General features: G+C 40.4%; 1 protein-coding gene and 1 long non-coding RNA gene across 2 annotated transcripts; one reads left to right on the forward strand and one right to left on the reverse strand.

Moving 5' to 3' along the window:
* Positions 1-1,863: 1,863 nt before the first annotated feature.
* On the forward strand, positions 1,864-4,752 carry LOC116619778. Its single transcript, XR_004296856.2, has 3 exons — positions 1,864-2,842; positions 3,283-3,413; positions 4,379-4,752. It is a non-coding gene; the product is annotated as an uncharacterized LOC116619778 (long non-coding RNA).
* Positions 4,753-9,061: 4,309 nt separating this feature from the next.
* LOC5515267 (folylpolyglutamate synthase, mitochondrial) lies at positions 9,062-25,159 on the reverse strand. The gene is made up of 16 exons (XM_032384928.2): positions 24,979-25,159; positions 24,739-24,870; positions 23,475-23,593; positions 23,223-23,337; positions 22,824-22,901; positions 19,753-19,814; positions 18,593-18,695; positions 18,130-18,207; positions 16,680-16,731; positions 16,269-16,373; positions 13,348-13,467; positions 12,872-12,969; positions 12,584-12,636; positions 12,130-12,205; positions 11,987-12,056; positions 9,062-10,728 (listed from the first exon to the last, which is right to left on the reverse strand). Exons 1-16 carry the CDS (start codon positions 25,081-25,083, stop codon positions 10,370-10,372), a joined length of 1,725 nt encoding a protein of 574 aa, XP_032240819.2. The 5' UTR covers positions 25,084-25,159; the 3' UTR covers positions 9,062-10,369.
* Positions 25,160-25,596: the final 437 nt, after the last annotated feature.

A 25,596-nucleotide genomic window follows, 5' to 3' on the forward strand; every position in this document is an offset into this window, starting at 1 on the left:
AATTCCAAAACCTCACTCTCAATTCCAAAACCTCACTTCCAATTCCAAAACGTCACTCTAAATTCCAAAGCCTCACTCTTAATTCCAAAACCTAACTCCAAGAGTGAGATATCTAGAGACTGGGTCGGGCTCTTGGATTCCAATGCAGCATGTCTTCACGTTTCATGATGTTTTGCTCGAATTGCGGTCATCCATGCGATGGTGGAGCACGTTTTGCTCACACTATGGACACGAAAACACCAACAGGTATTACAGTTTTATTAATTGCTACTTTATTACAATTATTGCATTTTTTTTTTTTTTGCTTGTTTATTGCCTGCCCGGTTTCCTGGTGCAGGATATAGCGCTATCCTAGAAATTCATATGATAGGGATACAGTATACATTACCGTAAATGATCTAATGAACGCCCCCTCTCTAATGAACGCCTCCTATCTAACGAACGCCCCTCTCCCCCCCCCCCCCCCCCCCCCCTCAGGTTACAAGTTAAACTCAGGTAACAAACACCCCTAGTTTAAGCAATGCTTAAACTAAAAAAAGGAGGGACAATTATTATTATTTTTTTTAAGTTAAATTGCTCATACGCTTTTTAAAAAAGAAACGAAAAAAATAAACTACTACTATTATTAAAATATGAGCGCTGCAGTTTGTTTCCCTATTGATAAGCGCCCTATTAATTCCCGACAGGTATCCAATCAGTTTTATACTTTCATGGTCTCTGTGTCTTTAAAACATTTCTGCTGGGAGACCAGAAAAAAAAAAACTATACATTTTTAATGTTCGCCTCCCATTTACCCATCCCTCTTTTTAAGCACTATCTCGCTTTTTTCTTGGAAATGTGTACGTATTACAGCACATGTAGAAACCTTATGGATTTAAACGGAGTTGTCGTGAATTGTACAACCAATAGCACAACATTGCTTAAAGGTTTTTCTCTTGATTCCTTTGTTGAAAAGGAAGACACGCCTCCTTAGCCCCGTTCATATCGGCAACAACCGTACAACCATAAAACAAAATAAAAAAGTCAGATAGATTATTAAAAACATGTTCCCGTCTTTTCTCCGACGCCTAAAGAGTTACATCGAGGGTGAGAAGTTGGGGGAGTGTGTACCAGGCCCCACGGACCCTGTGTGCCACAGCAAGATTTACAAAGAGAGCACGGCGCACACAAGGATCCGCGAAGTAGCGCATCAATGCGAATTTACAGAGGAGAACGAGGCGATTCGAGATCACTTAATCAAGACTATGAGAAGCGCTCAACTACTACTCAAGACTATAAGAAAGAACTTAATTCTGGCACAAATACTAGTTATGATAAAAACTAATGGAAGGCAGAAGTGACCATTGAGTGTACTTGATAATACTCCCTCGCTACGCCAATGAGAGGGAAAAACGTTATGCTAAATGTAAACACTTCACGGGTGCCGACTAAATCAAGTCATACGGCCATAGTCTGTAAAAATTAAATCTAAAAAGCTCTTAAGCATTGCTTCGATAAAAGAAAGGGAGAATAGATATTACTTTTCTTTTTTTTAAGTTAAAATGCTCATACGTGTTTTTAACAAAGAAACAAAAGAAATGAGCGCTGCTGTTGTTTTCACTATTGATGAGGACCCATTTAATCTCAACAGGTATCCAATCATTTTTTCTCTCATGGTCTCTGCGTTTAAAAATTTTTTGCTTTGAAAAAAAAAAAAACCTCAATTGTTTGGTGTTCTATTTTTTTTTTTTTTTGCTAATCTTTTTATGTTCGTCCCACATTTACCTATCCCTCGTTTTACAATAGCACTATCTCGCTTTTTATTTGAAATGTTTACGTAATAGATGACATGTAGAAACCTCATGGGTCTAAACGGAGTTTAGATCCATAAGGATATATGCTTAAAGGTTTTTCTCTTGATTCCTTTGTTGAAAATGAAAGACATCACGCTTCTCAAGTCCCGTTTACATTCATCAACCCTACAATAATAGCGTAAAAAAGAGCTTTCTATGGTCTTTTTCATCATTATTGTTATAAAATAAAGGTACGTGTATCCAGCTTTATTTTTTGCCACCAAACATTGTGACCAGCATACGGTCTAAATAATTAACTTAGTTTGTAGCCAAAACAACATATGATTTATAAGGAAAATCAATCAAACAAACAAGCACTTGGTACTCCATCGAACTTTAATTACCCTTTAACGAGAATTTCACTATTTGTGCACCTAAGTACGGTAACACATGAAAACGTAAAGTCGCAAATCGTAAAATGGAATTCACAGGATAAACGGCGAAAGAACGCCGAAATCTTTTTTTCGTGAGAGTAGTCTAAATAATCAACTTAGTTGTAGCGTAAACAACATACGATTTATAAACGAAAATCAATCAAACAAACAGGCATTTGGTACTCCTAACGAGAACTCAACTATTTGTTTATCTATGCACGGTAACCCATGAAATCGTAAAGCCAAGCAATAATTTTTGTGGCAAAAAAAATACAAAACCTGCAGAATATTAAGAGTTATTTGTTTACATTGCATATGCATTGGTAAACCTTGTAAATAACCCTACCAGGAACTGGTGTTGAAAATCAGTCAAATTAACAAGCACTACCCACTAGACAGCTAGAACTCAACTATTTGTGCACCTATATACGGTAACACATGAAATCGTAAAGACATACAATTACTTTTTTTTAGAAAAAAGTTGTTTATATTGCTTATGCATGGGTAAACTTTGTAAATATCCCTACCCTAAACTGGTGTTGAAATAAGCGACAGGTGGACGTGAATATCTTTAGCTCGTTTGATAGGGGTAATGCCATTTGGATTCCGAAGAGAGGTCAGAACTTTCTAGGAGAGGTAAATGTTAAACATTACAAACATAAGTTAAATTCTAAAAATAGGTGTAACTTGATAAATTAACATGATTGGAATTGCTATGATTGTAACTGCGTAAAACAGTATTTATAAGGTAAAGAACGGCGAAAGAAACGCCTAAAGTTTCTTTTCTGTGTGAAAATAATCATAGCTAAAAAAGAGCTGGAATTTACTAGGATAAACTACTAAAAAGAATATTTAGATGTTCTATGTCTGGCCATTGAAGTGTTTTTGTTTTGCCTTTGTATTTTGTATTTTGTTTTTGTTTTTTTGTTTGCTTTTTTGTCGTTGGCGTCTTAATGGACAGAAAAGAAAAAAGTGTAAGAAAAAAATCTATCAATAACATTTAGAGAATGCTAATTGCCTCGTGGATATGCAAGATAGGATAGCAATTATTAAGAAAATATGCTTTGGTTAATAAGTTGTCCACAGTGCACGGGTTATGCTGCTATAATTCCACTCTATCCAGAACCAGTCACAATGCTTTGGAAGTCGTCTCTCGTCTTGTTGCTGCTAGCTGCTGTCGTGACCATCGATGCTGGAGTCAAACGAGGTATGCATATATTAGAGGACTAGTCTGGATCTTTAAGACAAAGAAGATGAAGACGAAGGCGAGGCTGGTATTTTCAAACCCAAGAACATCAACCACAGTTGACAACACTGTACTAGGCTCTTTACATTAATACGCTAGGACCAGACAGCAACCCATGTGGTGGTCCCACATGAAAGGAAATAAATGTAAAACAATTCAAGTGGGAACGAGGAGAATTGGATATATTCGGCCAAACATGCCAATCAGCCAAAAGCTTGACGGCGCTAACTCTGTAAAAGCCTAATTATTTTTTAATTAAAAAAATGTACTAATAAAGATAAAAACAAATAATAATAATAATAATAATAATAATAATAATAATAATAATAATAATAATAATAATAATAATAATAATAATAATAATAATAATAATAATAATTATAATAATAATCAAAGCAAAATCGTAGTAAACACGAATTCCTGCAAGTTTTCGTGGAAATTTTCGACTAACAAAGTTCCAGAGAGATAAAAAAAAAAGCAAAAAAATTTATTGAAGCCGGACTCCCAAATATGGTATGTAGTGCCCAAACAGGAAATAACAGAGCAAGCTAGAAAAACGACAGTTTTTGAAACAAGATTGACTGATATGAATAGCGAGAATGGCAATGACAATGAATGAGTGATAGTGTAGTTCCAGGAAATAGCCATACCCCGCCCATGGAGGGGGTTATGACCCCCCACCCCTCTGGAATTTCCAACCCTCTGGAAAAAAGGGCATTTTACCCCCCTCCCCTCTGGAAATCCCTGGGCGTTTTTACCCCCTCCCCCCGGAATTTCCAATCCCCTCCATGGGGGGTATATATATTTTCTGGAACTACACATAGTAATAAAACATTATCTAATATAATGTTCATTTTAACCCAAATGACATGGACACATTATCGTAGAAGATAAAAACATACAAACTACTGTTTCTTATTACAAAGGCAAAAAAACAAGCTTCCACATGGAACATGAAAAGATCAAAATTGATGGCCAATGGAAAGACTGCGCAGAATACACCCAAAACGTTGACACGAGCACATCACTCACATGCGGCTGCGTTACCCTATGCTGCTCAGGGAACCCTGATTGTTTGTCAAGCGATGGCAAACTGCAATGTAAACTAAAAAACCTGAATTACAAATGGTACGACGTCAAAGACAGTGATTGCAAATGCCGTTGGTTCAACGGTTAGGGTTAGGTTTATACAAGAGCCTTATTCTTTGCAGCCACTGTCTTGGCTGATTGCTAACTGTGTAAAAGCATAATTATTTTATGTAATTTAAAAAAATGTACTATTAAAGACAACAAAAATAAACTGTTTCATTGTTTCATCTGTTTGTCGTATGAGAGAAAAGAAATAAAAACACAATTTTGGTATTATTATCTTATAAAAAAAAAGAATTTATTTAATTGAAGGTCTGATAACCATAACAGGCAATCTGATTAGCTGGAGAGGTGAGGTCTTGAACAAAAGTATATTTAAAAAAAAAAACATTTTGATGGTTGATAGAGTGGCGGAAGGGGCAAGACCCCTGTGTCCACCAGCTGCATGCCTGGAAATACCTAGTTAGCTATTTAGATGGCTATCAACATAGCTATACTATATAGAATTTATGATCTCCAATCCGCCTGAGAATTACAATCTCTGCACTTCTCTCGGACGTCACGAATGTCCTTGGACAGCCGATGGCGCGCGCGCGTTGTTCCATAGCAGAGATACCTTAGTGAGCTACTGAGGTACTGTGGTACTTGGGTGCGCAGTGATGTGGGGACCACTACCCTGTCTTGGTATAATAGCACGCCTTCATGTACGTAAAACGACTCACAGGTGGGCCACAGGTTGGCTATTGCGGGATCGTGTTTGTCGGAGAGCACTCTTGTTCAATCAGCTGGAGGATGTGACCCAGTGAGCTCTCGTTTCTCTGGCTGTGACCATGGGATTGTGCCAAGCTCCTGGGCGTCATTGCGAATGGTGGCTAGAAGTGCCGACTCTATCGCATCATGCATGCTAGGCTAACAAAGTGAGCTGTAGTTTATCTAGCCTGATGGCGAAGGGTGTCTCGAGGTTGCATCAGCGGCGTGGTTGGTTCTGCCTAGTCGGTGCACGATGTCGAAGCGTCAAGGCAGGGTGCGCTGTTTGAGGCGGAACAGACAGGAGTTAGATATCTCGTCGAGTTTAAGGTCTCCATAGATCTTAGTCAGTGGCTTGTGATCGGTGACGATAACTAGGTTGTCAAATCCTTGGGTGAAATCCCGCGTCTGCTCCAGTCCCCGGACACAAACAAACAGGCACTTTGTACTCTACCTAGAACTCCACTATTTGTGCACCTATTTTACGGTACTGCAAAAAAGTCGTTTATATTGCACATGCATGAGTAAACTTTGTAAATAGCCTCCAGGCACTGGTATTGAATAAGCGGGCACATGTGAAGCGGCAGGTGGACGTCTGTATATCTTTAGATCGTTTAATAGGAGTTTACCCATATCAATATTTGGGTGACCTTAAATACAAACCCACTCTGTCCATCTCTTGAAAGCCTTGGTCTAAGGGATTTTCTAGATTATTGAGATAAATATTTGATCAAGCGATCAAGTTCAAAGTTTTGATTATCCGTGGGAAATACATTTGATATGATTTGGATTCCGAGGAGAGGTCGATAACTTTCTAGAAGAGGTAAGTGTTAAACAGTCCGAACACTAGTTAAGATCTAAATAGTTAACATGATATTTGAATCGCCGGGATTTTTACTACGTAAAAAGTATTAATAGGGTAAAGAACGGCGTTAGAAACGCCCAAAGAGTCCTTTCTGTGAGAGTATAACCAGTATAATCAATGTTAAAAAAGGGCTGTCGTAATTTATTAGGATCCTAACTGCAAAAGTTCTGTCTGGCCATTAAAGTGTCCAGTTTGTTTTGGTTTTGTTTTTGTATTTTTTTTCTCTTTGTCGTTGGCGTCTATGGACAGTAGGAAGAAAGACAGAAAAACTATGAATAACATTTACAGAATGCTAATTGCTTTTCGTGAATATGTGTCTGAGCAGGCAAGATAGGCTAGCAATTATTTAAAAAAAATGCTTTTGTTAATAACTTGTCCACAGAACACGGGTTATACTGCTAGCATTTAATTCCACTCTATCCAGATCCAGTCACAATGCTTTGGAAGTCGTCTCTCGTCTTGCTGCTGCTAGCTGCTATGATAACCATCATCGATGCTGGTATGCATTAAAGCCGCATTGTCACCAGTTTACTACCGGAGGTCCGACGGAAACCTCAACCGTTAAAAGACAAAAGAATCTATTAAAATCCAAGAAATTAAACAGGCCATCCGCTCTAAATTATCAATCACATCCTCAAAGAAACTTCCAATAAACACAATGCTTTCAATATTTTGAAATATTTTTCGCGTTTTCCGTTAAAAAAAAAAACAACAACGGAGATTGTTACGTAATCGACCGGAAGTAAACGGGAGACAATGCGGCTTTAGGGCAAATCAGGCCGCGAAAGATCGTGGAACTACAAATAAAAAAATCATGTATGTTTTAGCTTTCATTTGTGGTGAAGACTTTCAAACAACAATCAAGAAACATCTATGTTATGTAAATATTTGGGTTCTTTTTCCTTAGATAAAGATAAACGATGATTCTTTATTCGCGGTACTTGTTGTGTGAGTTAATTTAAGCGAGCGAATACCGCCACGATGTGCTTTGCCGCCTCGAAGTTCTTGTTTTTTATCGAAGAAAAAACAGCCAAACGCCGCAGTCTTGCATTGCGTACGGCAAAAGCTGTTCGAATAGTCCACTAATCGCAACTTTATTTACATTAAATAAAAACTTAAACATACATGATTCTTTATTTGTGTTTCTTGTTGTTTGAAAGTCTAAATAAGCGAACGAATACCGCTACGATGCGCTTTGCCGCCTCGAAGTTCTTGTTGTTTATCAAAAAAAGAACAGACAAACTCGTTCTTTAAGCCCCCCCCCTCCCCTCCGTGAAAATTGCTATAACTTCTGAACCATAGAAGCTAAAAGTTGGTGAATTTATCATTTATCTAAAATCTATCTGCGGACGTTTTGATGCCATTGCCATGTCGAGGACACGCTCCATGTTACCATGGCAACCGTTTTTTCACATATAGGTTTTTCGAAAACTAAAAAATAGTGATTTTTATTTATTTTGGTCCTGTTTCTCAGATTTAAATGCCTCTTTTGACTTTATAAGTTTGTTTAGGTGACAAGTTTCACAACAGCGCTAGAATATTTTTACCTCGGATATTTTGGGGGAGGGGTGGGTAAATTTTGCTCTCTCAAAGCTGTTGTCACTAGATGACACTTTAAAAGCTAATACTATGCTTTTATCATTACTATGAGCTGTAATTCATGCATGCAAATACTTATTCTATAATAATTATATATATATTCTTTCTTTTGCAAAAATCATAAGAATCTAAGATGGCGGATCCAAGATATGGCGGAAATTCTAACAAAAAAAATTGATTATAAACATTTTTATGGCATTTTTGCATTATAAAGCCGTTAAAAGATTGATTTTGACATAAATGATGTAAAATGATTTTAATACTTTAATCCGATATCTGATCATTTAGGCAATCTTTCGGAAAGAGTATCTAGACATCGTATTTATGACGTCATAATTGATTCGACCACACCCAAAATAGGGCGTGACGATTCTTTGCATGCTGGTGATTATTGTATGTAAGTTTGATGGTCATAGCGGTTCATGAAATATCCTCCCCCCCCCCCCCCCAATCGCAGACAGCTAAAAAAAAGCCCAGTATGAATAGGGTTAATTAAGCTATTCACCCGTGATGTCTTGTAAACCAGGCTCTGTTTGCACATCTTTACACACCAAACTCAGCAATTCTGACAACGATGATAATAATAAGCTCTTTTTTTTCAAATCACGGTCGCATTATCGTTGAAGATAGCAACATACAAATTCCTGTTTCAGAAAAGCAAAACTTCCAAATAGCACATCGAAAAGTCAGGGTTAATGGCAAATGGGAAGACTGCAAGCGACGCGCCAGTAACGGGGCTCCTTTGCGGCTGCATTTTCCTGTTCTGCACAGGGTACGAAAAAGTGTTTGTCAGGTGGCGTTCAGTGTGTAGTCAAAAACAGGCGTTTCACCTGGTACGACATCAACAGCAAGGATTGCAAAAGCCATTGGCAGTAGCATAACAGTGTAAACCCCACCCCCAAGTGCAAAAGGGTTTTCTTGGAAGATGTAAACTTGTATAATGAAATAAGGAAATAATGAAAAAGGTTTAAAATGTCAATATACCCGGGTCGTAGCTAGAAAATGTTGCCAGCCAAACCGTTATTTTCGCCCGATGACGTCCCACACCACGTGAATATCTCCTTGACATACATACGATCTTCTGAGTTTGGTTGTCTGATGATTCCTACCATTTGATATTGAAATTTCTATGTCATCGATTACGCCACACATCACGTGACTTTAGCTGGCTCCCTTTGACATCTTCATGATATCTCCTAAGTCTTGTTATTCGGACTGCTATATAATTTGCACTGTGCTGCCACGCAGTTTACATGGATAAGAGAGTGTTAGTATGTTAATGCCCCTTTTGGTTATGCGGTCAAGTAAGTGGTTCTATTTATTTTTTAATTATGAGATGTGGATATTTTCGCTTTTGTGACGTCGTGGATTTACAGATCACGTGACCATCTTGTTGCACCCCTTTCCCCCCACCATTGAAATCTACATAACTCATAGCAACTTTACGATGTTTATAACTTTCAACGCAAAATGTTGTATAATTGATCGTACTGTATAATTAATCGCACTGGCGATTCCATGGAAGGTGGTTTCTCAAAGGTAACACCTCCCCCCTCCCCCCCCCCCCCCCCACATGGAAAAATAATGCGACAAGCCAATGTTGCAAGCTGAAAATAACCTTTGGTTATCTCTACAATAAAGCCCAAGTACATGCTCTAAGAGCATCGAGTTCTGGTTATCCCCGTAGGACCTTTTTAAACTTTAGTTCCCCTTAAAAGAACTTTAAAAAATTCCCCCTCTTCCCCCCCCCCCCCCTTCTGAAACTCCGGAATCCGCCCCTATGGCAAGTTTTCCCAAAATAAGGTCTGGTTAACTTCGGTAAGCTTGAATTTTTGCATAGAGGTTCCTTATGTTATGTAAACCAACATATCAAAAAGGCTTTTTTGTTGTTGTTATGGATTCGTCTTCGAGATATGAGGCTTGAAGTGCAGTTTTCAAATGTTCAAAGTATGAATTCTCCTCGTTTTTAGGGAGAAGTCGGCCTTTAAGACTACTTTATACATTGTGTAGTTCCAGAAAATATCCATACACAGACCCACCACCCCTCTGGAATTTCCAACCCCCTGGAAATAAAATACAGTAACTGTTAAGGAAAAAGGGGCATTTTACCCCCCCCCCCCCCCCCACGGAATTTCCAATCCCCTCAATGGAGGGGGGGGGGTATGGATATTTTCTGGAACTACACATTGTTTCAAGTAAATCTAGCATTTACGCATGCAAAGCGAAACTTATCAAAACGTTAATTCGAAGAGCAGATAGAGCAGCGAGGGAACGAGTCCACGACAGTCAACAGTCGAAAAAAGTGGACGATATACTAGAACTGGTAGGCCTTATTTTTTTTGTCTTCGCCACGATAGCTCTTTTGCTTAGAACTTGCTCGATGGGGGTTTTGCCAAGAAAATTGGACGGATCGGAATATTTATCGTGTAGATGGGCGAGCAATAAAACTTTGCAATCAAAATTTTTTCAGGGTTGCTTTCCCTGTGGCCAAGATGGAAAGAACGGAAATCTGTGAGTTTCAGGTGTTCCTGGAACACCAGGGCAATCCGGAAACGACGGGCGAGATGGCTTCCCGAGTTCGCCTGGACCCGAGGGTCCGGTTCCGAAGTTCAGGTGTCTACATTTCCCCTGTGATGTCACTACCCAGAACCTTAAGCGCAGTGCCGACCAAGTGCAGGCTCCCAGTCACCAGGACTTGGAGGCGCGTGGCCTGGGTTAGAGTCTCCGGAACAGCTATCCCGTTGTTGCCGTTAGTCGGGATGCGCGGATCCCGGCCAGCGGTTATCCACCTCAGCGCCTGCGCAACGCAGGGAAATATGGTCGAGTAAGGTCCGTCATCTAGCCCGTTCTGAATCAAGTGGTCTTCCTCGTCCGCGTGGGACTGGAAGCCAGCACCTCTTAGAGCCATCCAGCAACGTTGGTTTTCCACGCAGTGACGAAGCTGGCTGTCACGTGTTACGGTGAAGTTCGTCAGGTCTGTGAAAGAGTGTAAGGCATGCTTTGAAGCCTGTCTAAACTAGGTGTCGAGCGCGACATGTAGCGCGCGAAATGTCGCCTGCATGTCTCGTAATTTAGCCACCCAACAAGACATCGAAGCGCGCGAAAAATCTTGCAGCAGCGACAAAGAAATGTTTCTGGGATAGTTGAGAATAGTTGTCTAGTTGTAAAGATAGTTGTGGTATTGCGCTATATAAAATTCGTCGCGCACTTCATGTTTCTGGTAGCGGCTAAACACGGAAACATTAAACTACCCATGATGCATTGCATGTGACGCATGTAAAAGCTGATACGTACGATCCTTAGGTGGTAGATTTGTGCTTTTGCAATATACAGCCTTTATAACAGAAAGCTTTCGTTTGCTCTTTTCCGTGAGACAGAGTTTCCTAGACAACTCGGGAAATAAAGCCTCAAGAATTCACGTATCTGTATCGCCACATGTCTTAACGAGCGCTCTCCGAACACATCTTTGTTATTCACGAATTATCGAGAAATACAAAGATATAGATAGCACTTTTTGTAAAGAGCGACAGGCTCCTCCCCACCAATCAGCAAATGGCAATTACTAAGCCCCATAGTTACCTCCCCACCAATCAGCAAATGGATTACTAAGCCCCATAGTTACCTCCCCACCAATCAGCAAATGGATTACTAAGCCCCATAGTTACCTCCCCGCCAATCAGCAAATGGATTACTAAAGCCCATAGTTACCTCCCCACCAATCAGCAAATGGATTACTAAACCCCATAGTTACATCCCCACTAATCAGCAAATGGCAATTACTAAGCTCCATAGTTACCTCCCCACCAATCAGCAAATGGATTACTAAACCCCATAGTTACCTCCCCACTAATCAGCAAATGGATTACTAAACCCCATAGTTACCTCCCCACCAATCAGCAAATGGATTACTAAACCCCATAGTTACCTCCCCACCAATCAGCAAATGGATTACTAAACCCCATAGTTACCTCCCCACTAATCAGCAAATGGGTTACTAAACCCCATAGTTACCTCCCCACCAATCAGCAAATGGCAATTACTAAACCCAATAGTTACCTCCCCACCAATCAGCAAATGGATTACTAAGGCCCATAGTTACCTCCCCACCAATCAGCAAATGGCAATTACTAAACCCAATAGTTACCTCCCCACCAATCAGCAAATGGCAATTACTAAACCCCATAGTTACCTCCCCACCAATCAGCAAATGGCAATTACTAAGGCCCATAGTTACCCGTGCTTTCACCCATGCTATCCAGGCTAACAGTGTTAGGAGAAAACACAGCATGATCAAACTTGCAATCCTGTAATCCAAAAAGGCCATAAGAATAATAACAAAGCCTGATCAAAGTCAAAGTTCTCAATACACAGACTCACGATCAGCGGCCTGAGAATTCCGTGCGGGTCCCGATCTCCTGTCAAATTGAACAGAAGAACACGCGCAGTACTGCCTCTACAACAAAACAAATAAATCAATCACATCTTCATTATCATCACTTCTAAAACCACATAAAGTGTAAATGCTTGTTTTTTTAGCGCCCAGAGAAGGCAGGGGGGATTGGGTTCGGTGAGCTTATTTGAATCGGGGCACTTATTCAAATGTCCAGTCTTTGGCTCTGCACGAGGTGATGAGTAAGTACCATAGAAGGTAAGTAGACACAACACTTTGATAGGGGGCTTATGCTGAGATCACGTGACTTCTTTGTCAGAAAACGATTATTTTCATTAAAGAAAATATTTTTTCGTCGTTCTCTGGTGTGACGGATAAAGTCATTTCCATGTTTATTTTGGTTTGAATTTGCCACCCAAAAGGTCACGTGATCATGCTTACGATGTTTTCTCTCGTTCATCGTCAGCTCTGAGTAAGAACCACTTGATGCAAGCCTGGTGATGAACAAAAATAAGGTGAGGGCAAGCCTACTCTATGGCGTTCTGTTCGGGAATCCTGTGGCTGGCGTGGGGCAAGAAGGGCTGGGGAGAGCTTCGAGTGAAGTCATATGATCAACCACAGGCAACCCAAATGACCACGGGAAGCCCGAAGAGAACACTGGGATTAGACAGGAGTTTGGATGAATTCTCTGCCAGTCTACTTCCCATACATGGAAATGAAACTCGTTACCTCTATGCTTCGAGGTGTATGTGCTCCATCTATATAAAATGTGATTTTTGGAAGCACAATCATCTGATTACGTCCCCACCAACGAGTATTTCGAAGACCTGTGAAGCAAAAAAAAGTTTTGTATTGGACCGAGAGTAATGTAAGGAGAGGCAAATAAAATGTACATGTAACTGACGCACCATAAAATGGTGAGATAGTCAATTAATACATTTTTCTTCTGATTTCCACCTTACGGTAAAGGATACTAAAAGCCGACTCCATTTCTGTTCTTTACTTTTGAAAACATTACGATCATTTTTTAAGGAAACTTCAAAATAACTATCCACAATTAAACAATTGTACTTTATTTGCAATATTTGGTTGAAAGTGTACCAGTTACTCGATTGACTTTGTGTGACTCGGGTTTGACGAGAGTGTGAATTGGCCTTCTAATCCTCAAAACGCAAGATACAGGTTCACGTACTATGTTAGCTCACCTTCTCGGAATGAATCAGGGATCTCAAAAGTTTCTGCGACTGGGATTGAAAGTCTTGGTTTTTTAGGGGCTTTTGTTTCTGAGTCATCCTCTGCGTTTTGTTCGTTGCTGGCTTCAGTTTCTATAACAGAAACAGAATATGCACTCAATAATGGTTATACAGACAAAAATTATTAAATAGTTATGTATAAAGCTGGTTGGCAATGGTTTGCTTTCCATTAGACTGGATGATACTGTATCTACCTTATTTTTCTTTATTATCGCGCATCTTGAATTTTTTTCTCGCCACATTTCGCGATTCTTTAACTTCGCGATCGCTGTGAAATTTGTGTTTGTGCAAAGACACCGGGGATTTAATTTCGCGAATTTGACGTTCAAGTGATTTGTAGAAAAAAAAACTGAAGGTAACCAACTACTAAAACAAGAACAAGATCCATCAAATTTCGTGGGATTAAAGTTCGCGGTCTTTATCTTTCGCGGGTCTTTAAAGTTCGCGAATTTTTTTAAATCGCGAAAAACGCGAGTTTAAGTACGCGAGAGAATTAAGCAGAATAAGTGCAGTTCACCCTAATGGCTAGCCTGTTCTCAGGCGGTACAGTAGACGGTACAGTAGGCGGTGCATTAGGCGGTGCAGTAGACGGTGCAGTAGACGGTACAGTAGACGGTACAGTAGACGGTGCAGTAGACGGTACAGTAGACAGTACAGTAGACGGTACAGTAGACGGTACAGTAGACGGTACAGTAGACGGTACAGTAGACGGTGCAGTAGACGGTGCAGTAGACGGTACAGTAGACGGTGCAGTAGACGGTACAGTAGACGGTGCAGTAGGCGGTACAGTAGACGGTGCAGTAGGCGGTGCAGTAGACGGTGCAGTAGACGGTGCAGTAGGCGGTACAGTAGGCGGTGCAGTAGACGGTGCAGTAGGCGGTGCAGTAGGCGGTGCAGTAGACGGTGCAGTAGGCGGTACAGTAGGCGGTGCAGTAGGCGGTACAGTAGACGGTACAGTAGACGGTGCAGTAGACGGTGCAGTAGACGGTACAGTAGACGGTACAGTAGACGGTGCAGTAGACGGTACAGTAGACGGTACAGTAGACGGTACAGTAGACGGTACAGTAGACGGTACAGTAGACGGTACAGTAGACGGTGCAGTAGACGGTGCAGTAGACGGTACAGTAGACGGTACAGTAGACGGTGCAGTAGACGGTACAGTAGACGGTGCAGTAGACGGTGCAGTAGACGGTACAGTAGACGGTACAGTAGACGGTACAGTAGACGGTACAGTAGACGGTACAGTAGACGGTGCAGTAGACGGTGCAGTAGACGGTGCAGTAGACGGTACAGTAGACGGTACAGTAGACGGTACAGTAGACGGTACAGTAGACGGTACAGTAGACGGTACAGTAGACGGTGCAGTAGACGGTCCAGTAGACGGTGCAGTAGACGGTACAGTAGACGGTACAGTAGACGGTACAGTAGACGGTACAGTAGACGGTGCAGTAGACGGTGCAGTAGACGGTACAGTAGACGGTACAGTAGACGGTACAGTAGACGGTACAGTAGACGGTGCAGTAGACGGTGCAGTAGACGGTGCAGTAGACGGTGCAGTAGACGGTACAGTAGGCGGTACAGTAGACGGTGCAGTAGACGGTGCAGTAGACGATACAGTAGACGGTGCAGTAGACGGTACAGTAGACGGTACAGTAGACGGTGCAGTAGACGGTACAGTAGACGGTGCAGTAGACGGTACAGTAGACGGTACAGTAGTACAGTAGACGGTACAGTAGACGGTACAGTAGACGGTACAGTAGACGGTACAGTAGACGGTACAGTAGACGGTACAGTAGACAGTGCAGTAGACGGTGCAGTAGACAGTGCAGTAGACGGTGCAGTAGACGGTACAGTAGGCGGTGCAGTAGGCGGTGCAGTAGACGGTACAGTAGACGGTGCAGTAGGCGGTAGAGTAGGCGGTGCGCTAGCGCTCGCAACTCGCAAAATGCGATTTCCTTCTCCATGTGGCGAATTCTATTGCTAACTACATTCGCCACGGTGGCGAATGCCCGTTTCCTATACTCGTGAATTTTGAATCACGATATTTCCCCTTGAAATCTTATTCCTAATCCGTCAAAATATCGTACTAATGAAAATCGCAAATCGGAAAAACACAGGCCGAGGAATGAATTCTCGTTTTGCGCTGTTTTCTTGTTCCGGGTAGGATAATATTTTCACGAAGAGGATAATTCTTGAAATCTCCAGTTACTTTTGGTTACCATATTGTACTTAATCTTGCAAAAAAAAAGGATCGGCATATTTCGCGAGATTTTGCGATTTAGGTGCAAAATCATTTTCAATTTCGCAAAAATGTCAAAAACGCATTTCTCCGAGAATTTGATTAAACCTTACAACAACAAAAAACTACTGTAGAAATCATATTGTGCTTGATGCTATCTTCTAACACATTCATATACACTGAAGCTGTGGCACAAAAGTTAAGAATCATAAGTTCTTAATCGTCTTGGTCTTGGTCGTCATTAAAAAAAAAAAAGGAAACAAAACGGAAAGGGTATTGAATTTTGCGATATTAAAGTTCGTAGAAATAGGATTTTGCGGGACTTAAATTTCGCGAAATTAAAGAGACCAATAAGGTATTTTTTATTAAATTGGTCGCTATAGCTTCTCGGTTGTAGCTAATTCCCCATCAGTGTGGCTAATTCCTTTGGCTTAAAAAAAGCCATAGTGGCTCGTGCCCAAAAGATCCTAGCGCACACGGAGTCGTCAACCATTTTGGATCCGAGGCTACCTATATGCCTTTCCCTGGGACCGCGAGTAGCCTCAAATCCAACATTGTGGCCAATTAGTAGATCAAGATTTCCACAAAAATACATGATCTGCCACCTGCAAGCAGGCTAACTAACGGTCTGTACCTGCATTGCTATTTGTTCTCTGTTCATGCTTTTGTATCCATGTTCGGCTCAGCTGTATTGCAGTGGAAGCGTTTATACCTTGGTGTTCACCATCAATACCAAGTTCTGCCAACCAAACACACTGAAGTCAGCCCACTGGGACACACAGGTCACAGTTAAAAGATGTAGACTTAGAAAAATCATGTTTTATAATTCGAAAGGCTGACTCAAGAAAGCATTGCTGAGTTTGCGGTTATGGAGGCTAACTGTGCTTACAGATGACAGTTACGTCCAATTCTCACGGTTTTCCGAATTTCTCAACCAAGAAATAATAGTCACCTCTATTTAGCAATGCTTTTGGTTGTTTCAATCAGACCCAATCACACAGAGTCCCGTCTGATAAATACTTATGCATAGTCATGTTCTCATTACCTGGTCGTTTGCCTGGATAGTCATCTAGAGAAGGAACAACATGTAAAGAAGTCTGAAAGAAAAAAGGAATCTCAATTGCGCTACTGTAAGCCTCACTGTCTGTTGAGGTAGCAGGGCTCAGATTTATCAAGCGTTGGTATTTTTACATAAATATTCGACAAAGTGTGTGAAAGAAAGTGTGGGTTTGGTCTTTCGCACAGTACTTCTAGCTCATTGGTAAAAAAGGAACTTGTCAATTTCCTCTTGGCTTGAGGCGAGTTGATTTGAGAATGTTGCAAGTTCATATAGAGACATCGCCAATTGCTAAAAAAAATCGCTGATACGTCGGCATTCGCCGGGGAGGTCGAAGCTGTGTTTTGTTGAAGAAATCCAGGAACAGGCAACTGACTTTGACTTGTCGGCACGACTGTGGTAGTGGCGCTTGGTTGTTCCACACTTGGCTGATCTATTCAAAACGAGAGACACTTCTTGTTGATGCTTCTTACCCGCCGTTTTATACGATTTCAAGCTCTCGGTTAATTTGTTCCCCCGACAAAGTTTTCCGGGACTCCAGCATCCAGAAGCCTTGAAATTCCTGTTTTTCTCACAGAATGATTGGATATTTTTGACCTTACACCTTGCTGAATTGACGCTGCAGGTAGGAGGAACTTTCCAATCTCCTTTTGCCGAGAGAAGCTTGTATATATACCAGATTTCGTCGCAATGGCAAACGCCTGTGATTTACTGCTAGGAGAGAGCCTAGCATCAGGACTGGTCATTGATGGAGGACCGTGAGCCACAAATTTCTCACAGTACTTCTACATAGCTTTCAGATTAAGAAGAAATTTGTCAATTTCCTCTTTGTTTGAGGCAAGTTGATTTTCTTTTCCAAGACTTTTCTTGTTGTCATTGCAGTTTTTGTTGCACCGTTTCTCATCTTCAGGGTTGTAATAAAATTCTCTATCGCAATGTTCTGAGTAGGAATTAATTCTGCCTTCTAGATTTGGGGACTGTAAAGTTTGTTGGTTGGACTGCTTTTTTTTTTTTTAGATGAAATCGCGCGATTATTTTCCAAAACAGAAAAATCTCTATGTCTGTATGGGAAATCCCGCCCGGGTTTTAGCCAATCAGAGCGCATGTACAATCACAGTATTGCTAACATCTTTTAGAATGTCCAATTAAAGAGAAGTAAATAAAAAAAGCTTGGTCAAGCCTGCTATGTAATCTCCCTAAAGCCGAGTCGCACACATATTGGGAAGAAAATTACATCTAGAAAAAGGGACGCCCTTGAAAGAACTTGGGCATCTAGTCCAGACCTGGGACTCGCTTTGCACTCGACATTCTGGCTCGCAAATATCTAGCGCAAAGAGAGTCCAGGTCTGGATTATTGAGCACTTTGAATGAATCTGTTCAGATATGACAGTTACTTTCATTGCATGCAGTACTTACATAAACAACAAAAACTCCTAACCTGCAATTCACTAGCTTTTTCAGCAACCACTTGCAAAGCACTTTCATCTTGAGGTACAGTGAATGCTGGAACATTTGGCTAAAAACAAAGCATCCAAAAACTAGCACTATGGCTAAAAACAAAGCATGCAGATAATAGCACTGTGGCTGAAAACAAAGCATGCAGATAATAGCACTGTGGCTGAAAACAAAGCATACAGATACTAGCACTGTGGCTGAAACAAAGCATGCAGATAATAGCACTATGGCTAAAAACAAAGCATGCAGATACTAGCACTGTGGCTGAAAACAAAGCTTTACTAACACTATGGAAAACAACTTAGTTCACTTAAAGAATTAAAATCCTCTTATAAAAAAATCAACCACAAAAACATGATCTACTAATAATTAAAAAAAATGGTGATGATATTGTGAGGTGTAAATGGGAGCACCGTCAAGAAACATTCAGTGATACCAATGCTTACCTTAAATATCCCAGCCTTGTGCAGAGCAATGCTCTCCAGGGATCCCCCAAGCACCTGTACATGGTCCATTCCAAGTGAGGTCACCCCACACACCACAGGCTTTCTGTGAAGCGATTTTATTATAATAGTAATAATTATTTAGCTCATGTTTTCTTATTTTACATTTTATTTATTACATAACTAAGGAAAGGTAACTCATAATAGGGAAAAAGGGATGTTAGTTGCAGGAAAACATCAGGGGGAAAATAAAGAGAACTGAGCTTAACTACCCCATTGATTACAAGAGCAGATAAGTTTTAGCCAGCTTCGAGAATAAATAAATTGTTGAGTTTATAGACGTAGGGAGATCTTTCCAAATATCAATACCAAGAAAACAAATAGACTGCTTACCGTTTACCAATATTGGCTCTAGTTCGACAATCTTATGCATTGTTTGGTTGCATATCTGGTGCTGTGACTATGTACACCCGAGGCATATTATTTGAATTTGTCTTTAAAAATTAGGCCTTTATACATCTACATTTACATTTTTAATCCACAAAGGGGTTGCCATCACTGTGGATATAAATTAACTAGATAAAATTAAAAAAAATAATTAATTAAAAAAATAAGTAAATAGATTAATTAATTTATCAACTGTGTAAAAAAGATAAAAAGGTAGAATAAAAAAGATAAAATAAAGTGAAAAGATAAAAATCGTTTAAACAGCATTATTGGTATTACTATAATTTTATTTATTTAATACAACAGGTGCATAGATTTGAGAACATGAAGACGATAAACATTATCCACTGGCTGGCTGACTCTGTTTCCTTACCATACATTTTAGCAAAAAAAATAATTATTACAATGTGATATGATTTTTTGTTAAGATATTTTGGGTCAGATTTGGACAAAATTGCCATAGCACTTCACAACATGTTTGCGACTTCTTGACATACAACAAAATAGACATACTGTATTTAATAGATATAATATCTATTAAAGGACACATTAGATGCAAGAAAATAATGCATGTTTTTGCTACACACAACAAGAAAGTGGTTCTTATCAAATAGCTCATACATTTTGAAGTAGAAATTTGCAGATAGTATGCGCACACAGCCAGAACAGATTACAAATCTGTTCATTTAAAAGAATGCTTTTTATTTATTAATCACCTAATGATGTTGGTTGAGTCATAGGCACCCCCAATTCCTACTTCAAGGATGGCAACATCGACCTAAATGAATTGGAATTAGACTTTTAGTGAAAACATTTAGAAATAAAACATGTTTCATACATAAATACAAACACACAAGAATACCCAAAGAATACACAAAGCAACCAACATTTTTTTTATCAACTAGAGCTACGTTACTGCTGTTTTTCGTTGCACTTACAGAAGTATAATTAAAAATAATTAAATTACAAGCTAGCAGGGGTTTCATTAAATTTCAGAGTAGGCGGTGGAGATTGATAAGTAGGGGGTGGAAGTTATTTTATCTTTTAGTTCCAAACTTTAAAAAAAAGTAGCCGGCGCTTAGTGGAAAACAGCCGCCGGGGGCCCAATAAAACCCCTGGCTAGGATTATCAACATTATCACTTTACAATTGTTCATTTTCAGCAAGTAATATTCAAACACGATCAACGCGTGCTATAAAAAGGGACTTGCCTTAGGTAAGCGTAATAGTGTATTTGGTCATGTGCAGTGATTGTCTTATGCTTATATATATTATAACAATTTCTTGAATCACTGGGTTGTATTTTTTTCGACGTTTCGGCAATGCTGCCTTCATCAGAATTAACAGTAAATTATGAGCAAAAACTATACAAATTTAAGTTCCAGTGCGCTTACGGGAGATTGTCTTCGCGTGCGTTCAAACCCTGGCCAGTCCCACATCTAAATTGAGGCCGCTTGGTGCCAGGGTGTTGTGTTTGATGATAGGCTTGGACCCCGCTTGTTTAGTTTCAGTGTCCATAAGGCCGGCTACCAGCACCGCCACCTTGACAGCGTGATTCATTTGATTGAAGTGAGCGGGTACTGGTAGTTCGGCCTTGTTGTTTATCACATTCATCCTATGAACTATCCCCTAGTCTGCGACCTGTCTTGCCAATGTATACTTTGGTGACACATTTTTTGCACGAGCCTTTCGAGGTGCAGCTTTTATCTGGATTGTCCCTCGTGGTGTTGTTATGGTGGGATCTTGGTTCACAAATGGACATGTTAGCAATCTCGTCTGCCGCAAGGGTAGGTTCCTACTACTGGATCAGTGTCTGATGGTATGCTGCTGTGAACCAAGATGTCCTTCAAGTTCCGATCACGTCTGAAGGCGTTCAGAGGGGGTTTATTGAATATTCTTTCATACAGATATCGTTGCATAAGATGGTAAAGTTACGTTCAAGGATGGTGTGACAAGTGGTGTTCTTTCTTGAGCGGTGTTGTTGCTCTGGCATCCAGATAGTAGATCACCACGATTTTTCATTTTTGCTTGCTCTTGTTATCTTTTCAATATGTCCAGTGGATAACCCCTGGCCGTGAAAAACTCCTCCATACGTGTAGCTTCTTCTTCGAAATCATCTGCGTTACTGCAAATTTTTCGAAGGCGTAAGAATTGGCTGTAAGGAAAGGATGTCTTGCACTTGGAGTGGTGGGATGAGTCAAAGTTAGGATACTGAGCATGTCCCCTAAATATTCTGTAGGACAGGAGCAAGCAGAGAGGACAGGGCGTCATGGATTACCCTCTCTATGGATTTTCGGTAGGAGGTGGAATTTCAAAGTGCGGGGATGTTCTACAATTAGGTTAACAGTTTCTGCTGGTAGTTCGTTAGAGACAACAGATTGCTCGGACGGTTTCTTGATTGTCTAATGTCGCATCTTCTTCTATCTGTTTATTAAAGCGCTCGTCCGGAAGTTGATGTTCTCCCTCCGCTAATTACAAATCTTTTCTCCAGACTATGAATGCTCCTCCTTCATCTGCTGGTTTAATAACAATATCTTTTTCTTAAAAGCATATCTTTCTTGAGTGGTGAGATTATGATGGGAAGTTGCTTTATAGAAATCAACTTTGCTAACATCTTTACGCCACTTGTAGATGTAGTGTTCTAGTGCGGGAAAGCGTCTTGGTTTGAGGGTCCTTTTGCTTTTCTTAGGTTTAAGAGCTGACAGGATATCTTCTGTGTTGTTGATACTGGGATCATTATCCACATTATCAGAAATCCCATCTGCGTCTCCTTCTGATGATTTCAGGCTGAAATGCGCTTTCAATCTTAAACGCCTGAAGAACTTCTCCATATCTTCCTTGGTAGTGAAATAGTCGGTGGTGGGTGTTGTTGGTACGAAGTTAACACCTTTAGCTAAGAGAGATTTTTCATACTCATCAAGTGGGAGGTCATCAGGAATTAGTAACAACTAATTAATCAAAAAGTATCACTACTACTGTATCGACTGAGCTACGATCCAATTCTGTTTGGTTATTATCAAGGTTATTGTGCAATCTTCCTATTAGTTGTCTGAGCTTAGCTGCTTTAGTATTGCATAATGCTGCAAAGAGTTCACTATTGGGCTGGTGGATGGTAGTCGAAATGTGGGCGAAAGACTGTTGGCTGCATGCCGTTCTGAGTATGTTGCGAAGGTTGGTTCTCAGGATGGTTAAATCATCTCTTATTCTCCTCATGTTGCAGATTGTCAGTTGGATAAGACGTTTAGAGTAAGAATATAAGAACCAATTTACTTCTCACAACACCCTGGCGCTGAGCAGCCTCAATTCAGATGTGGGACTACCCATGGTTTGAACGCACGCAGAGACAAACTCTCATGCACGTGCATTGGAACTTTTATTTGTTTATTTTTTTTATCATCATAATTTACCGTTAATCCTGATGAAGGCAGTATTTCCGAAACATAGAAAAAATACAACCTAGTGATTCAGTGATTTTTTTTTGTAGATAATTGACTCCAAACATTTTCTGCCCTTATTGTTCTTACTTGTACATTATTTTGTACTTTTAAGTTGTTGTATTATACTATGCAGCTTTACTTTTTTGCTAAGTTTCTTTTGGCAGTTTCAGAGCCCTGCACTCAATGAATTCTAGCTGTGAATAACCTAAACTTGCGGGAGAGCTTATGAAAAAGGGGGCAGAGCTATCCCTTTTATAGCATGCGTTCATGTTTAAGTTGATTTGTTAAACGTGACAAGCAGAACTTATCATCAAGAACAAATGTTTTCACATTTTTTGAGACACTTCTAACCTGTTCATGGAGGAATACATAGAAAGCCATTAATGTAAGAAACCTGAAATAGGCTGGCATCTTTTGATTTTCCTCTGTCTGAAAGATACACAAAAACAAGAAAATGTGAATGGAATTTCTCTTGACAGTCCGTGGCATGATATTAAAAAAACATTTTTTAGCTTTTTTGCTGAAGAAGGGGGGGGGGATTTATCTCAATGACAAAGGGAGGAGGGTAATTTTTTGTTAAATTTGGCTGTCTGGGCATCTTTTTAAAATCTGCATATAAATTTCTTTTTGTGGGGTTTAAAACCCCTATAGCCTCCCCCTGACAATTATATGTTGGAGCTAAAGACAATGCCAGGTAAAAATTCAATGAAATGGGTCGGATGAAAATCAAACTATGCAATGAAGCTTTACCTTTGAAGATTGAAGGTTGTCCCAACACTTAAAAAAATACTTTGCAAACAAATTCTTTGCTAGAGGTTTTCCATTAATCCTGATTCTCTCTCTGACTTCTATCAAATGTGGGGAGCTAGGAAAAGACAAAACTTCATGAGCATGGAATTGTCAGACAATACTGTGTTTCATCCACCTTTTGCAGTTAATCAAAATTAAAGTATATAGCCATTATTTTAAAAAATGCCACTATTGTGAGTACATGTACAGTACCTGTAAAATCCAGTTTTAAATCCACAATTCCTCAAAATGCTCTCTGTGAAAGCACATGTAGATCCTTTACCCTTGGTTCCACTGACATGAATCACTGACAACTCATCTAATTGTTCCATCTTAAAAGAAATACAAAATTTGAAAAGAGAATTGGGGAGCCTCCTCCTAAGAGTGCAGATTACAATCTCTCAAATTGCATCCCTGCTACCTAGTAGCTCAAAAATCTAGATCTTAAATGCCAAAGACATCCTGATTTGGGTCCCAGCTTATAAAATACTGTAACGGAAAAAAATTGAAAAAATAACATTACATACAGTTTATATTATACAATAACAGTACATTTACTGCAGTAAGAATACAGTAACAAAGAATATCTGATGGGGTCTGGCGTCTAATGTTTTGACTGGAGGTTATGATTATTACTTTTTTTTACAAATCCTCATGCGCGCCACAGATTCCCCAATATTCTAAAACAAAACATTTCCGAATAAGCCCAAATAAGAGCTGCCCGGGGTGGACTCTAATAAAACAGACAGGGATGATTTTTGGCAAAATCCATCTTAACCCTAAGGGATAGCACTTTGGATTCAAGAGACCAAATTGGGTGTGGTCAAAGAAATTTTTACCCCAAAGAGATAGCAGAATTGGAAGAGAAGGTTAAACTCTTCCTTAGAAATAGCAGTTGGTCGAATTTTATATCCTAAGAGATAGCAGAATTGGAAAAATCCCTCAACACCCTTTAAGGGATAGCAGTTGGTCAAAGTTTAATACCCTAAGAGATAGGACAATCATCCCAGTCTCCTGTTCTGGAGAGTCCCCCCCCTCCCCCCTCCCCCTGGAAGAGCCAGGCATTCCAGGAAGAGCTGGCATTAAATCTATCAAAATTCTCCCTCCCCTCTCCTCTGCATCCATATTTTTCAAAATGGAGACAGCGAGATAGCGCCTCATGGGTTTTCTCGGATAAAAAATCATCGCCTACTTGTAGACTGGAACCTTTTTAAAGCAATCGCCCATAAAGTGACTAACATATGTTAAGAGGTCCGAAATAATTTGCTTTTATTCTAGCTCTAGTTGAGCATCAACTTTAAGCTTAAGATGACCACTGGATACCCTTGTTGTTAGAGTTTTTAAGTACTGTTATAAATGCCTTTCATGACAGAAAACAAGTGAACAAGTTCCTTGCCAAATGGCGGTGACTTTCATGAAGGGAAAAAAGTATAACCCCTCGACTATAACTCGACGCCTACTCGTCAGACGTACTCACCGATACACCGGCTCGCTCGACAAACCGTCGCATCTCGACAAGATTATCCCTTCTTAATCTGCCACGCTCCTTACGGATCTGAGCTAGAACTTGAGCATTTGTCTGCAGAGTGTTTAGCGCTTTCACGGCATCCTAGTAAATTAATGTAAAAACAACTCGGAAATTGCCACCATTCACCCACGTGAAAGTCGAGAATCCAAAACAAATATCGATTTTACAATAATATCAACTCTAACCAACCTCATAGCCTCGTTGTTCCGACATGAAAGCTAGCAAACTAGGCGAAATAGTCGTCAAGTTAAGGCAACGTAAGCTTGGATGCCTCAGAATTTTCCTGACAACCATAAACTTTTGAACTTTGGGCCCCTACTTTGTAGCTTACAGGCTGATTACCAAATGTAAATGGAGGATGGGAGACTTGGGCGGGGAAGTTAAAATTACCACAGGTAGCCTGTTTTGTGTGTGTGTGTTGTTTGCGTCATAAAGCTATCCGATTCCACCACATTGGATTGATGCCCCCCCCCCCCCCCCCCCCCCCCCCCCCCCCCCCCCCCCCCCCCCCCCCCCCCCCCCCCCCCCCCCCACAGACAAAACCAATGGGAAACAAAACAATAGAACGAGAATACAATAGAACAATGAGTTAATCAAGCCGGTCCCGTTACGACCGGACTTCTACACTTCTGGTTCCACTCCCACCACCGGGCACAAGAACAATCAGTAATGTAAATGGCGGATGGGAGACTTGGGCGAGGAAGTTAAAATTACCACAGGTAGCCTGTTTTGTGTGTGTGTGTTGTTTGCGTCATGAAGCTATCCGATTCCACCACATTGGATTGATGCACCCCCACCCCCCCCCCC

This window comes from Nematostella vectensis, chromosome 8, assembly GCF_932526225.1.
Source record: "Nematostella vectensis chromosome 8, jaNemVect1.1, whole genome shotgun sequence".
In the NCBI taxonomy this organism is placed as follows: Eukaryota; Metazoa; Cnidaria; class Anthozoa; order Actiniaria; family Edwardsiidae; genus Nematostella; species Nematostella vectensis.